General features: G+C 42.5%; 1 protein-coding gene across 1 annotated transcript in view; it reads left to right on the top strand.

Annotated features, from left to right (window-relative positions):
• The window catches only part of aig1 (androgen-induced 1 (H. sapiens)), a gene marked incomplete at both ends in the record, with an annotated part of 38023 nt that overhangs the window by 17258 nt on the left and 5765 nt on the right, over window positions 1-15000 (top strand). The window contains one exon of the mRNA XM_080527418.1: window positions 5133-5234. Within this exon, the coding sequence (XP_080383544.1) occupies window positions 5133-5234 (102 nt within the window). The remainder of the gene's footprint in view (window positions 1-5132; window positions 5235-15000) is intronic.

Below are 15000 nucleotides of genomic sequence, written 5' to 3'. Positions count from 1 at the left end.
GACAGGATTGTTCCTTCAAACTACCGTAATTCGTGAACTATATGCCCAATCTAAAAAATTCAAACAGTTTCTGAAAGCAGAGAAGTTGCACTTTTTGAACAGTTGAACTTTTCTAGGCTTATTACGGTAGTTCACCAACAAAAAAAAGCATTTCCCCTGTTGAGCTGTATAGCGGCACTTATTACAGTGAAGTGCTCTTATGACACGTAACTCCTCCTTGTCCCGGGTCGCTCAGTATAATGGAGAAGCGTCAATACCCAGAACTGTTCAAAAGCGTGCCGAAGTGAGCCGTGCCAAGCCGTGCCGGGCCGGTCAATGGAAAAGCGCCATAAAAGGCTTCTCAATCAGGTTCAGGGGGTCCAGTGCTCAGAGGGGTATCATCCTCCCCCGACGGGAGACCCGGTAGCATCACCAACCGAGCTACCGGCCTGGTGTACACATGTCCTTTGATGTTCACGTCAGCTGATCGGATGTACCCATCGTCGCTGCGGTGAATCTTGACTACCTGTCCAATGGGCCATAGGGCCCGAGGCAGCTGCGGGTCCACCAGCATAACAACTGCCTCATCCAGTAGTTCAGGAGGAGAAGAGTGCCATTTCTGCCTGGTCTGCAGGCTGGGGAGGTAATCACTGATGAATCTGGACCAGAATTGGTCAGCAAGGATCTGTGAGTGCCGCCACCGTCTGCGGCTCAGAATCTCCGACTCAGGATAGACCACTTGGGGGAGCGATCCATCGGGCCGCCCCATGAGCAGACTATTTGGTGTCACAGGGTCAGCGTCCGCAATGTCAGCAGATACATAACCCAGTGGTTTGGAGTTGAGGATGATCTCGACTTCCAGGAGCACTGTCAGGAGGACATCTTCCTGCACAGGTTGGGCCCCTACGCAGGTGTAGAGTGCAGCTTTGACAGAGCGGACTTCTCTCTCCCACACTCCGCCAAAGTGTGGGGCTGCTGGGGGATTAAACTGGAACTTACTCCTTTGGCGGGCGAGTTGTTTCTGCAGGGTTGGCGCCATGCTTGCAAAGGCCTCTCTCAGTTCCCGTTCCCCACCTTTAAAGTTGGTACCTTGGTCTGACCACAGCTCCGCAGGGGTTCCTCTTCTGGCGACGAATCGCCTCAGGGCCATCAGGTAGGCGTCGGTGTCCATACTCTTGAGGAGATCTAAATGTACCGCCCTGGTTGTTAAACACTTAAATATAATCCCCCAACATTTCTCATGGCGTCTGCCCACCTTCACCAACATGGGCCCAACACAATTCCCACCCGTAGAGTGGAAGGCTGGTTTGTGTAGTCGGAGACGGGCAGCAGGAAGATCAGCCATTTTGGGGATGGAATGCAGACGTCGTGGGGCTACTCTTGAGCGAGCAAGGATGAAGGACAGGTGGGTCTGACCTTCATTGTCTTCAGTCCTCATGTAGGCCACGGCTCCGTAAGCTTGCTCGGAGGCGTCTGCGAAGATGTGCACCTCACAAGTGGCACCCTCTAGGTTGGTGTCCGCAGACACATATGGATGCGGAAAGGTGTAATTGTGTTGAGCAGTTTCAGTGGTCTGATAACTGATGCTAACAACGGCTCTATCTACCTTACTCACAAAACAACAAATAACTGTTTGGCTATCCTAAGTAAACAACACAAAATAGTATACAACACATGTAACTCACTAAAACTTACCCAAGAACACAGCAGAAGGTCTGTCTGTAGACGACTGTCCCATGAAAGTGAAGTGGAGATCAATGTCTGAAATTCCGTTGTCATCTGTCATCGTCAGATTCGGAGTTCGGAGTTCCCGTTCGGAGGTCCCGTTATGTATAGTCCAATATTAAGGAGTTAATTAATTGCCCACTGTCGATATTTCTGCCTGCTTATGAAATTCTGTTGATAGCATTAGCGAGAGCTTGAGCCTACATCTTGTAAACTTGTCAACAAACGCAGGTGGCTCCTTAACATACAGCTGGGGTGGGCGTGGCTACACACACTGTCACACGAATACCCCCCACCCGACTTTGCTAACTAAATGTAGGTATTTAGTGAATGTAAAACTGTTGGATATGATATCGAGTGGGTTCTTCATCGCTTCGTTTGTCGTCCTATGCCAAAAACCGGAAAACACATTTTTTCACAACAAGACTTGTTTGGCTCGATTACAAGTTTCACAATGGCCGAGATGGGGACCTATTAATCAAAACCTGTCACATATAGATGTAGTTATTATAATAATATTCATAAGTCTGAAAGGAAACCAAATAAAGCGACATCAGGCTCATTCAACTTAACACTGGTACATTGCTTATTTACATAAACAGCAACTTAGGCTACAGATAACAATATTCTGGTTCAAATGAAATAAAACGCTTCACATTGTATGTACTTGAACAGGTTAAATAAAGGAAAATGGCGCTACCCTGTGTTATATGAGGCTACTACATACTGGCATCCACGTGCAACTGACATTCACTCGCGGCATGGAGACGCTATTCAATTCAATCTTTACAGCGGCATAAACAATGCTACTTTAACTTAAACATAGGAAATATAATAGCGAACAACCTTCTCTTAATCAATTACAACATGAGCATCATAATGACATATGGAAACAGTTATACTCGCTCTGTGCACATACAAGTGCGTGGCTAAACTCACAACGTATATGGTCGCTAACAACAGAGAAATAGGCACTTACTTTTTGGTCATTTACTTAATGCTTGAACGTCTTTTTGATTGATTGAAAACTTTATTAGAAGATTTGCAGAAGTAGGTACATGAAAGTACATATTACATACAAGGTCAACTAACAGGATAAAAACCCAAGAAAGCCACTGGCTTATTTCAATTGGGGTCCTTGATTCTCAATTCATCGTTAATACTGGATCGTCTGTAAATAAGGCTATAATACTGTCTCTAACTGGTAAGTAACTCAGTAGGCTATAATATGATAAACGATGAACTACAGAACTCCTCTCAACCCCCCGACACGCTCCCTCTCACAACGTAACACCAAACTGACGGGTACACACAGGGTTTCCCCCAACTGGCGAATGTCTTAAAGTGACATACACCCTATAATTTCTAGAGCCTTTTCTACAGATACATTACATTTTTTGGGAGCGCTGGACGTTTGCTGCTCGATAGCTGGAAGGAGGGGGAGGGAGAGAGCGCGTCAATGACTTGAATGGAGCCCGACTGGGCTCACCCCCCCTCGCTGCCTTTTTGTTACAGTTTATTGTTTATTATTTCCGGTTCTGAGGGCTTGCGCAATCAGCGGAGGTTGAGCTCGTCGCTACGCCCTTCTTGACTCTCTGTATTTGCAGCGGAGCTGCGCAAATTTGGCAATTTTGACAATAAAAAGTGATTGCAATCATCATGACATTCATAACACAAATCAGTGGGAAGCGTGTCATACCTGGGGGGTATTCCTAGAAGGGCGTTTAAATCAAATCCTGGCTAGTTTTTCTAATTCGCGCTTATTTCAGCTCGAGTTCCGTTCCATGAATGTGGCGCAAATAATTCCCTGCTTGGTTGCTATGCAATGCAACCAATCCTTCAGAACAAACGTGGTAGCGACCAGGTTTACGGTCAGGTTTAAGTAATACGTTTGTCAAAAATGTCTCACAGGCAGAAACTAAATCCCGAACAACAGTTCCGTCAAGTGTCTTTTAGGAAATATTAGTTCCCACTTTTTACGAGATAGATAGATAGATAGATAGTTTGATTGTGTGATAGATAGATATTTTGAAAGTGTGATAGATAGATAGATAGATCGATAGGTAGTTTAATAGTGTGAAGATTTTTTATTTTTTTTACATTTAACCGAAGCCTTCATGCAAATCGATTTACAATATATACATCTGTCTAAGTAAGTGAATCATCTATCCATCAGTAATCATAAGAAAAAAGAATCTATGCCAAATCCAGGGTCCAGTTAGAATAAAACATAATTTACTAGTCAGAAAGGCTTCAAACATCATTGTAATCGTGTCAGTTCTCGTAAATTAGCCTACACCATAATTGTATCCATACATTTTTAGATTAGATTCAACTTTATTGTTATAGAGTACAAGCATCAGACAATGAAATGCAGTCAAAAGTGTGTCAGAAGAGGGATTTTAACCCCCGTCTTAAAACGACGATTTGATACTATGGCAGCGGTTGATACCACTATGCCATCGTAATCATCTGACCGTGTATAGCCTGCTGCTGATATCACCACAGTAGTGAATATTCATTCATTAAAATATGAACAAAATATAAAACAATAAGTAGGGGCTAGTATTACCTACGCATTTAATCGGTCAGCAATTTCTTGCCAAACCATTTCCCTCGCCTTGTTAATTGCGGCAGTATTGCACTATTTTCCATCTTATTTTCCGTCTTCGTAAAGATCAATAAGTAGGACCGCTGAGCTGTCACTTTCCAGTCTAGTATCTTCTTTAGTTCCAGTCTAGTATCTTCTTTAGTTCCAGTCTAGTATCTTCTTTAGTTCCAGTCTAGTATCTTCTTTAGTTTCAGTCTAGTATCTTCTTTAGTTCCAGTCTAGTATCTTCTTTAGTTCCAGTCTAGTATCTTCTTTAGTTCCAGTCTAGTATCTTCTTTAGTTTCAGTCTAGTATCTTCTTTAGTTCCAGTCTAGTATCTTCTTTAGTTCCAGTCTAGTATCTTCTTTAGTTCCAGTCTAGTATCTTCTTTAGTTCCAGTCTAGTATCTTCTTTAGTTCCAGTCTAGTATCTTCTTTAGTTCCAGTCTAGTATCTTCTTTAGTTCCAGTCTAGTATCTTTTCGACCATCGGCTCTTCTGGGCTCCTTCTGCCTGCGAGCACGCGCCCAAATCGAGAATTTCCAATTCGGGTTTGTGTGAACATTGATGACACAAGCCTGATTCTCATTCAAGGAATCACTTGAGGCTTGAATCCTAATCAGGAGTTGCCTGAACAAGGCTTTCCTTTTAATCGCGAATATACTAATCGAATATTCCGCGCTTGCCCTGCAAACCCTAACCTGTACCTAACCCTAACCTGTACCTACCTGTACCTAACCCTAACCTGTACCTAACCCTAACCTGTACCTACCTGTACCTAACCCTAACCTGTACCTACCTGTACCTAACCCTAACCTGTGTGTCCCTGTCTGTCTCCAGTTCGTGGTGACCATGTTCTGGGCCCTCTACCTGTACGACAGAGACCTGGTCTACCCCAGACTACTGGACAACTTCATCCCCCAGTGGCTGAACCACGGCATGGTGAGTCAATACTACACTACTACTACTGTACTACTACTACAACTACTACTACACTATTACTACTGTACTACAAAAACTATACTACTACTACTACTACTACTACTACTACTACTACTATACTACTACTATACTACTACTACTACTATACTATTACTATTACTACTACTGCTACTACTACTACTACTACTACTACTACTACTACTACTACTACTACTACTACTACTACTACTACTACTACTACTACTACTACTACCTAACCCTAGCCCACCCTACCTAACCCTAACCCTACCACAGGGGCTGGCTGGCTCCCTGACACACAGAGCTTGTTGTTATAGCAGGTGAGTGTGTGTGTGTGTGTGTGTGTGTGTGTGTATGTATGAGCTTGTTGTAGCAGGTGAGTGTGTGTGTGTGTGTGTGTGTGTGTGTGTGTGTATGAGCTTGTTGTTGTAGCAGATGAGTCTGTCAGGGAGTCAGCCAGCCAGCCCAGGGCGTACGGTGCGATGATTGATGGATGTGTTCAGTGAGCGGCCATTTCGGTGTGTGTGTGTGTGTGTGTGTGTGTGTGTGTATGTGTGCATGTGTGTGTGGTGTGTATGAATCATGCGTGAATGTGTCTGTGTGTGTGTGTCAGGGTTCCCACGGGTCCTTAAAATCCTTGAAAGTTTGAATTCGAAAAAAAAAATCAAGGTCAGGAAAATAGACATGGGTCATTGAAAGTGCTTGAATTCCACTCTCTCTCTCTCTCTCTCTAAAAAAAAGATTTTTTTTTTCTAAAAAAATACTTAGCTCGTCAACTAGTAAATAAGTCTCTGTATTGCTTAACTTTACACATATTTCACAATATATTGTTTTGCTGTGCTGTGGTAGAGAAGGCAAGAGACCATCTAGGGTTCACACATTCAAGCCTCTCTTTTTAATTGTTGTCTGTGAGTGGATAGTTCCTATTATATCAATTCTCATCTAGATCTGTCTCAAACTATGCCGTGTTGGGTCCTTGAATTTGAGGGAATTGAGTCTTGAAAATCCTTGAAAGGTGCTTGAATTTGATGTTTCAGAAGGTGTGGGAACCCTGGTGTGTGTGTGTGTGTGTGTGTGTGTGTGTGTGTGTGTGTGTGTGTGTGTGTGTATGTGTGTGTGTGTGTGTGTGTGTGTGTGTGTGGGTGTGTGTGTGTGTGTGTGTGGGTGTGGGTGTGGGTGTGTGTGTGTGTGTGTGTGTGCATAGAGAGAGTGCATGTCAGGTGAAGAGATCATCATGGAGAATTTGATTGACAGGTAACAATCTGTGACATGGCTAGAAACCAACAACAGTGGAGAACACACAGCGGTTGCCATGGTAGCCGTGTGTGGAACAGCAGTTGCCATGGTAGTCATGGGTGGGACACGTGTTCTAGGTAGCACACTAGCTAGTGTGGACATGTGTTCTAGGTAGCACACTAGCTAGTGTGGACACGTGTTCTAGGTAGCACACTAGCTAGTGTGGACATGTGTTCTAGGTAGCACACTAGCTAGTGTGGATATGTGTTCTAGGTAGCACACTAGCTAGTGTGGACATGTGTTCTAGGTAGGCAAGGGAAGCTTATTTGTATAGCACATTTCATACACCAGGGGTATTTCAAAGTGCTTTACGTACATTATGAAAAAATACAGCTTTGTTTTAAAACATTTTAAATTTACAATTATTTAATTATTTTTCTCACAAACATGTGATGGTGGTATAACAAAATTGAGTGTGAATGTCTTTATTTACACCCATCTTTTATTTTATTTGTACATTGCAGACAGGACAAATTGAAAAGGAGGTTGAGCCATGATTTCCCCCAGCTGGTGTTTCACTCCCCCAGCAAGCGCAACATTTGTGAACTGTTTTTTGTTGAGACACTGTTTAGCTGATAAGCTGATTGATAAGCTACCGTAGCCAGAAACACCCGAGTCAGCTGAGGTAAGCCAGGCTGAAAGCGTGGACAGTGACGAGTGGCGAAACCACGCAAAGATCTGCTCCACAAACTACACATGAGGCTGAGAATGTACACAGAGACTGAGACTGAGAACGTATACAGAGACTGAGAACGTACACAGAGACTGAACGTCTGAGAACGTACACAGAGACTGAGAACGTATACAGAGACTGAGAACGTACACAGAGACTGAACGTCTGAGAACGTACACAGAGACTGAGAACGTATACAGAGACTGAGAACGTACACAGAGACTGAGAACGTATACAGAGACTGAGAATGTATACAGAGACTGAGAACGTACACAGAGACAGAGACTGAGACAGACCTTTTCCAAAAACTGATGTTCGTGGTGCTGGTGGAAAGCCAGTGGGAAGTGATAAAAGGGATGTGGAAAGTTAGATCTTTACCTTTTCTTTTTACTGTTTTCCCCTGCTTTTATATTCATTCTATGCATGTATATGTTTTCATATATGTTTTTTATTCACTTTATGTTCTTATTCCTGTTGTAAAGCACTTTGAGCTGCATTTCTTGTATGAAAGGTGCTATATAAATAAAGCTTTACTTACTACTTACTTACTTACATGAAACAAGGACACTTTATAATGCACCATTGATTTTAAAGATGCTTATTAGAGACTCCTCTGGCATGGAATGCCCATGGCCACCCACTTCCGATGATCTCAATGTTACTGAAGCTAAGTCTGTAGTTCCTCTTGACCTGTACAATCTTATTGCCTGGGTTATAGTAGGTGCAACAGAGGACCCAGCAGTGGGCCATTACCCCCGACAAGTGACGCCTTGTACCAACACTGCAAAAGAGCAAATTACCAAGCAGCTATAGTGGGGGAAATAAGTATTGAACACATCAAATAATACGTATTTCCCCCATTGTATAATGAGACATTCGTTGAAAGCTGTAATGTGTGCCCCTTTGGCACGTCGAGGATGGGGAGTTAACAGTGACCTGGCTGACTACAAATCCGACCCCTGATAGTGTGTTGCTGCAGTTGCAAACCAGGCAAATGTGAGACAAGAACCTTGTTCCTGTGTGTCTGCAAAACTGTCATGTACAGATCTGTGTCAATGCCAAAACTGTTCAAATATGTCTAAGGAAACTGAGGATAGTGTTACATGTGATGATGACTCAGACGATAGTGGTGAGGATGATTAACATGTACAGTGTTGCCTGGGAAGTGTGGTGCTGGATGAGGGTGTGGACTGGGGTTGGGATGTATAGGGTGAGGGGATTAGGATTATACAGTAGGTATAGTGTGATTTGTTTGTATTTTTGTACCTGCATTCTATTTATTTATTTTATGGAAAAATTAAAGGTTAATGAGTAACTTATTGATTTGTAAAGGGGATGGTGTATTGGGGATGGTGTAGTGTTTTGATTGATTAACCATCTTGATCAAAAGTGTGTAGGTCTATTCTTTTTTCTCATTACACTAGCCACTGAACTGTTTTATGTGTACAACCTCAATCTTTAGAAAATTGTACCAGCATCTTTAATATTGCAGGTTGCAAATCACAAGGTAAAGCGTTTTTGGACAAGGACAAGTACCTGAAAAAGCTTAATGTCAAGCCCTGGTTAATGGATAAAAAGACATTGATAGAAGTGTTTGTGTTTAGTCATAACTGCTGCAAAACATGAAGGATTTTAACTTAGATTTAAATATGTTTAGGGTTTGGGCCTGTTTAATTTCTTCAGGGAGTTCCTGGAGCATGCGGCACCGTGACTGAAAGCTGCTGCACCGTGTTTTGTTTTCACTCTTGGAATGATAAGCTGATTAGTCTCAGCTGACCTTAGGGGCCTTGCTGGAATATAGGGTGGGAGGAGATCTGATATGTATTTTGGTCCAAGACCAGTGATTTGTATGCAAGTACAGTTTGAGTACTTTGAATTCAATCCTTTCAATCTCTCAGAGATTGTCGATGGGACTATAGTTGTTCGGTGAGAGGGCTATTAGATTTGAGTGTCATCTGCATAGTTGTGGTAGGCAATTTTGTTATTTTTTATGATGTAGACATGTAGACTGAGGCATGTAGGCATGTAGAGGTTGAATAGGAGGGGGCCAAGGATAGATCCTTGGGGAACCCCACATTTGATTTGATTTGATTTATTGACAAAAATACAAATACATAGGCCAAGCAATGATCCTGCTTGTAATTGTCAGGGATAGAGCGATAAAGTCGACTTGTTTCCGTCGCTGTCCCTGGTGTTAAAAAACATGTCATTTTAATTTGTTTATTTAACACAAAGTTGTAGGATCTAAACCAGTTTAAGGCAGTGCCTACGAGTTTTAGGTTGAAAAAGTTTTGGGCTAGGGAAAAGACCTCGATGAACAGTTATTCATAGTTTGAATAAATGGGAAAATAGATACGTCAAAGAATATGCAAAAATGGTAAGATAGAGCAATGTCAGTTACAATAATATTTGAAATATCTAGGCCTTTGGTGATGATAAGATGATAAGAGTTTCACATGTTGTTGAAGTTCTAAAACATTTAAAAGGACAGAGAGTTCTTTGGCTCAGGTGTCCTCTGGTGTCTACATTATCTGCATGAATATTGGAATCACCAGCAATGTTTAAACCATTAAATTCAGTCGTAATGATGGAGAGCTCCGTAAGTTCATTGAAAAAGAAAGATAGTAGAGTATTGGGGTGGTCTGCATAAAATTATGAAGAGGATTTGAGGGGGGCATTTAAAAACAAAGATAGATGAAAGATATTCAAATTATAAAAATTGTGTCTATAAAAAAATGTCTCTGCAGTTAAAACTTTCTCTGAAAAAAAGAGGCAATTCCATCTCCCTTCTTATGGGATCTAACAACATCTAAGATTCTGAAATTGGGGGGGGCTGACTCAATAAGAATTGGTGCCTTGTTGAAAAGTTTAGTAGTTTTTATTAAGAGAGATTGATTAATCGTTGATTAAGAGAGACTTATTAGCTAAGATCTGGCATTGAAAAGTGCTAGCTTGAGTGGTTTTGTGTTTGGCGTCTGTGACAGGTGGGGCCGCGTGTGTGTGTGATGTAGAGAGAGAGAGGGAGGGAGGGAGAGAGAGGGACGGAGGGAGGGAGAGAGAGAGAGGGATGGAGGGAGAGAGAGGGAGGGAGAGAGAGAGAGGGAGAGGGAGGGAGGGAGAGAGAGGGGGGGAGAGAGAGGGAGAGAGGGAGGGAAGGAGGGAGAGGGAGGGAGAGAGGGAGGGAGGGAGAGAAAGGTCTGTTTCTACTGTGATGTTAATGTGTGTTTGATCCCACTGCCCAGGTTCAAAGGAGCTCACACACCTCACCTAGTCTGAAACACACACACACACACACACACACACACACACACCTCACCTAGTCTGAAACACACACACACACACACACACCTCACCTAGTCTGAAACACACACACACACACACACACACACACACACACACACACACACCTCACCTAGTCTGAAACATCTCCACACACGCTCTTTCACACACACACACACACACACACACATACACACACACACACACACACCTCACATAGTCTGAAATATCTCCACACACACTCTCTCACACACACACACACACATACACAGACACACACACACACACACACACACACACACACACACACACACACACACACACACACCTCACCTAGTCTGAAACATCTCCACACACACTCTTTCACACACTGTGTGTGTGAGTGTGTGACAGACAGACAGACAGGTTTTCTCCAGCACCATATCATTCTGGTATCAGACAGCCCTAACCCACATACAGTTGGGAAAATAAGTATTTCACCCCCTGCTGATTTTGTGAGTTTACCCCCTTACAAAGAAATGAACAGTCTATCATGTTAATGGTAGGTTCTTACCTCTAACAGTGAGAGACAGAATATTTAAAAAATCCCAGAAAATCCCATTATATGAATTTTGAAAAAATATGTGTGTTTTATTGAGTAAAATAAGTACTTCACCCCCTACCAACCAGCAAGAATTCTGGCTCCCACACAAGAATTTCCTTCAGGATGAATGAAGATACTCACCTGAATGCCTTCACCTAGCGCTCAGGTATAAATCACCGTGTGTCTGACAACACACAGGGAGAAAGTAGGAGGCACATATTTTTCAGACTGCAGGAATTTCTTCATACTTGCAGTGGCCGCAACGGTGTGTGTGTTTTAGTAAATAAAGTGTGTGTGTGTGTGTGTGTGTGTGTGTGTGTGTGTATGTGTGTACATGTGTGTATGTGTGTACCTGTGAGGTGTGTGTGTGTGTGTGTACCTGTGAGAGGTGTGTGTGTGTGTGTGTGTGTCTCCCACCTGTGAGAGGTGTGTGTGTGTGTGTGTGTGTGTGTGTGGTGAGAGGTGTGTGTGTGTGTGTGTGTGTGTGTGTGTGTGTCATATATCTCAGTATGTAGGCTGCAAATAAACTTGAACCTGTACACATTTGAGTGCAAGTAAGTGTGTAAGTTTATTCTGTTATTTATGCTATTATATCTAGTATTGTGTTGAGAAGCAATGGAAATGAATCAAGAAATTGATAGAGTAGGCTAACTTACATTATCATTGTTCTATATGCAACATAACAGATTATCCAGCATTGCTAATGAAAAGAATCAACGAATGTGAGTCTAATACCAATACTTGCTCAGTAGGTCTTAAATTCTATTAAAAGTGGTCTTAAAAAGGTCTTAAATGTAATTTGTTGAAACCTGCAGGGTGTTATAAGGTCAGGGCCATCGCTACTTACACACACATCATTGTTAGACCACTGTTAATGCTAGAGCTATCTACCACCGCTAGTGCTAGGCTATCCATGTAGCACTGTTAGTGCTAGCACTATCTTCCCCCCCATTTTCTTTGTTTTCAGGCAAAAAAATAACTGAACTAGCTTGTTAATGATCTCAAGGCAGCTGGACCACAGTCACCAAGATGACCATTGGTAACACACTACGCCGTAATGGATTGAAATCCTGTAGCGTCCACAAGGTGCCGCCGCCAGCATGACAATGACCCAAAACATACGGCGAAGGCAACAAAGGAGTGGCTCAAGAAGAAGCACATTAAGGTCATGGAGTGGCCTAGTCAGTCTCCGGACCTTAATCCCATAGAAAATCTGTGGATTGCCAAGTGACAACCTCCAAACCTTAAGGATTTGGGGAGGATCAGCAAAGAGGAGTGGGCCAAAATCCCTCCTGGGATCTGCGCAAACTTGGTGACCAACTACAAGAAACGTCTGACCGCTGTGCCTGCCAACAAGGGTTCCTCCACCAAGTACTGAGTCATGTTTTACTAGGGGGTGAAATACTTATTTTACTCAATAAAACACAAAAATACATAAATAAATGTATATATATATATACAGTATATAGAATACTTCAGATGCTTGCATACTTCAGACGCTTAATTTTGTGTTGAGGTCTTAGGAAAGGCTTCCATGTCGGTCATGTAGGTCTTGTTGTTTAAGGTACGCTGTATTGTTGTCCTGTGAACAACTAGACCGGTGTCTGCTACTCTTTTTTGCAGTGATGTGTGTTCAGCGTTCTTCTCAGCATTTTTCACCAGATCTCGGGCCATTCTATCTGAAAATGTTCTTGTTCTTCCAGATCTTGCCTTGACTTGTTCCATTTATTTTCAATTTTCTGATGATGTTTCTGACAGTGGAAGTGGGTAGTTTGAAACGAGTTTTTTGTAGCCTTCTCCTAGATGGTGGAAGTGAACTATCTTGATTCTGACATCCTTGGACAACGGTTTAGAGGAACCCATGGTTTTTAACACCAGACACAACAGACACTGCTGTCGGGTTCTTTCTAAGGTTCTTTAGAAGGCACTTCAGAATATATATATATATATATATATATATATATATTCAGAATTATATTCACCTGACTCATTGAAACCCCAATGAGTAAATCACCGTGGTCTGGGCCTTAGTAATCATCTTCTCAAAAGGTAACATATAATAAATAAAAAGAAACTTTAAAATGTGCAGAAAGATGTCATGTTTAACTTTGTAGCATTTAGTGTTCAGGTCCTAACCCTAACCCCACTTGGAGATTAATTGTAACAAACATTTAAACCAGAGGTGCCCACAATTTTGTATACATACATATAGAATATGGTTGCAGGGATTTGCTCCCATTCAGCCACGAGATGAGGTCGGACACTGATGTTGGGCGTGAAGGACTGGCTCGCAGTCGGCGTTCCAATTCATCCCAAAGGTGTTGGATGGGGTTGAGGTCAGAGCTCTGTGTGGAGGCCAGTCAAGTTCTCCCAGACCAAACTCGGCAAACCATGTCATTATGGACCTCACTTTGTGTATGGTAACATTGTCATGCTGAAACTGGAAAGGGCCTTCCCCAAACTGTTGCCACAAAGTTGGAAGCATACAGTTCTCTAGAATCGCATTGTATGCTGTTCTATTGAGATTTCCCTTCACTAGAACTAAGGGGCCCAAACCATGAAAACAGCCCCAGATGATAATTGTGTCCACATACTTTTGTACATGTATGGCCGGTTTCAGAGACAAGGCTTAATGTAAAATCTCCATTGAAGATGTTTTTTAGTCTAGGATTAGGCTTAAGCCTTGTCTGTGAAACCGGCCCGTGGTGTATTTAAAGTTAGGTCTGGAAATATTTGGACAGTGACACAATTTTCATAATTTTGGATTTGAAATGAAACAATCGAGATGCAATTGAAGTGCAGACTTTCAGCTTTACTTCAAGGGGTTGAGCAAACATATTGTAGGAAACGTTTAGGAATTGCAACCATTTTTATACACAGTCCCCTATTTTCAGGGTCTGAAATGTAATTGGACAAATTAACATAATCATAAATAAAATGCAAATCTTTAATACTTTGTTTAGAATCCTTTGTAGTCAATGACTGCCTGAAGTCTGGAACCCATGGACATCACCAAATTCTGGGTTTCCTCCTTTGTGATGCTTTGCCAGGCCTCTACTGCAGCTGTCTTCAGTTGTTGTTTGTTCGTGGGTCTTTCTGCCTTTAGTTTTGTATTCAGCAAGTGAAATGCATGCTCGGATCGGGTTGAGATGAGGTGATTGACTTGGCCAAAATATTCCACTTCTTTGCCTTAAAGAACTGGGTTGCTTTCACACTATGTTTTGGGTCATTGTCCATCTGTACTGTGAAGCGCCTTCCAATCAACTTTGCTGAATTTGTCTGAATCTGAGCAGACAGTATATCCCTAAACACTTCAGAATTCATCCGGCTGCTTCTGTCTTCTGTCACATCATCAATAAACACTAGTGACCCAGTGCCATTGGAAGCCATGCATGCCCATGCCATCACACTGCCTCCACCGTTTTTTTACAGATGATGTGGTATGCTTCAGATCATGAGCCGTTCCAAGCCTTTTCCGTACTTTTTTCTTCCCATTATTCTGGTACAGGTTGATCTTCATCATCATCATCTGTCCAAAGAATGCTGTTCCAGAACTGGGCTAGCATTTTAAGATGTTTTTTGGCAAAGTCTAATCTGGCCTTTCTATTCTTGAGGCTTATGAATGGTTTGCACTGCACCTTGGGTGAACTCTCTGTATTTGTTCAAGTCTTCTCTTTATGATACACTTGGATAATGATATGCCTCCCTCCTGGAGACTGTTCTTCACTTGGCTGGATGTTGTGACGTTTTTTTCTTTCTTTACCATGTAAAGGATCCTGTGATCGTCCACCACTGTTGTCTTCCATGGACGTCCAGGCCTTTTTGTGGTGCAGTTGTGGACAGTGTCAGAGAGGCCAATGGTGGAGTGCAGACGGTGAAGGAGGGTGTTGTGGTCCACGGTGTCAAATGCTGCTGTT

Source organism: Nansenia antarctica (assembly GCF_963989245.1).
Source record: "Nansenia antarctica genome assembly, chromosome: 3".
Classification (NCBI taxonomy): domain Eukaryota; kingdom Metazoa; phylum Chordata; class Actinopteri; order Argentiniformes; family Microstomatidae; genus Nansenia; species Nansenia antarctica.
The sequence above is the reverse complement of the archived record's forward strand: the minus strand, read 5'-3'. Positions and strand labels throughout refer to the sequence as shown.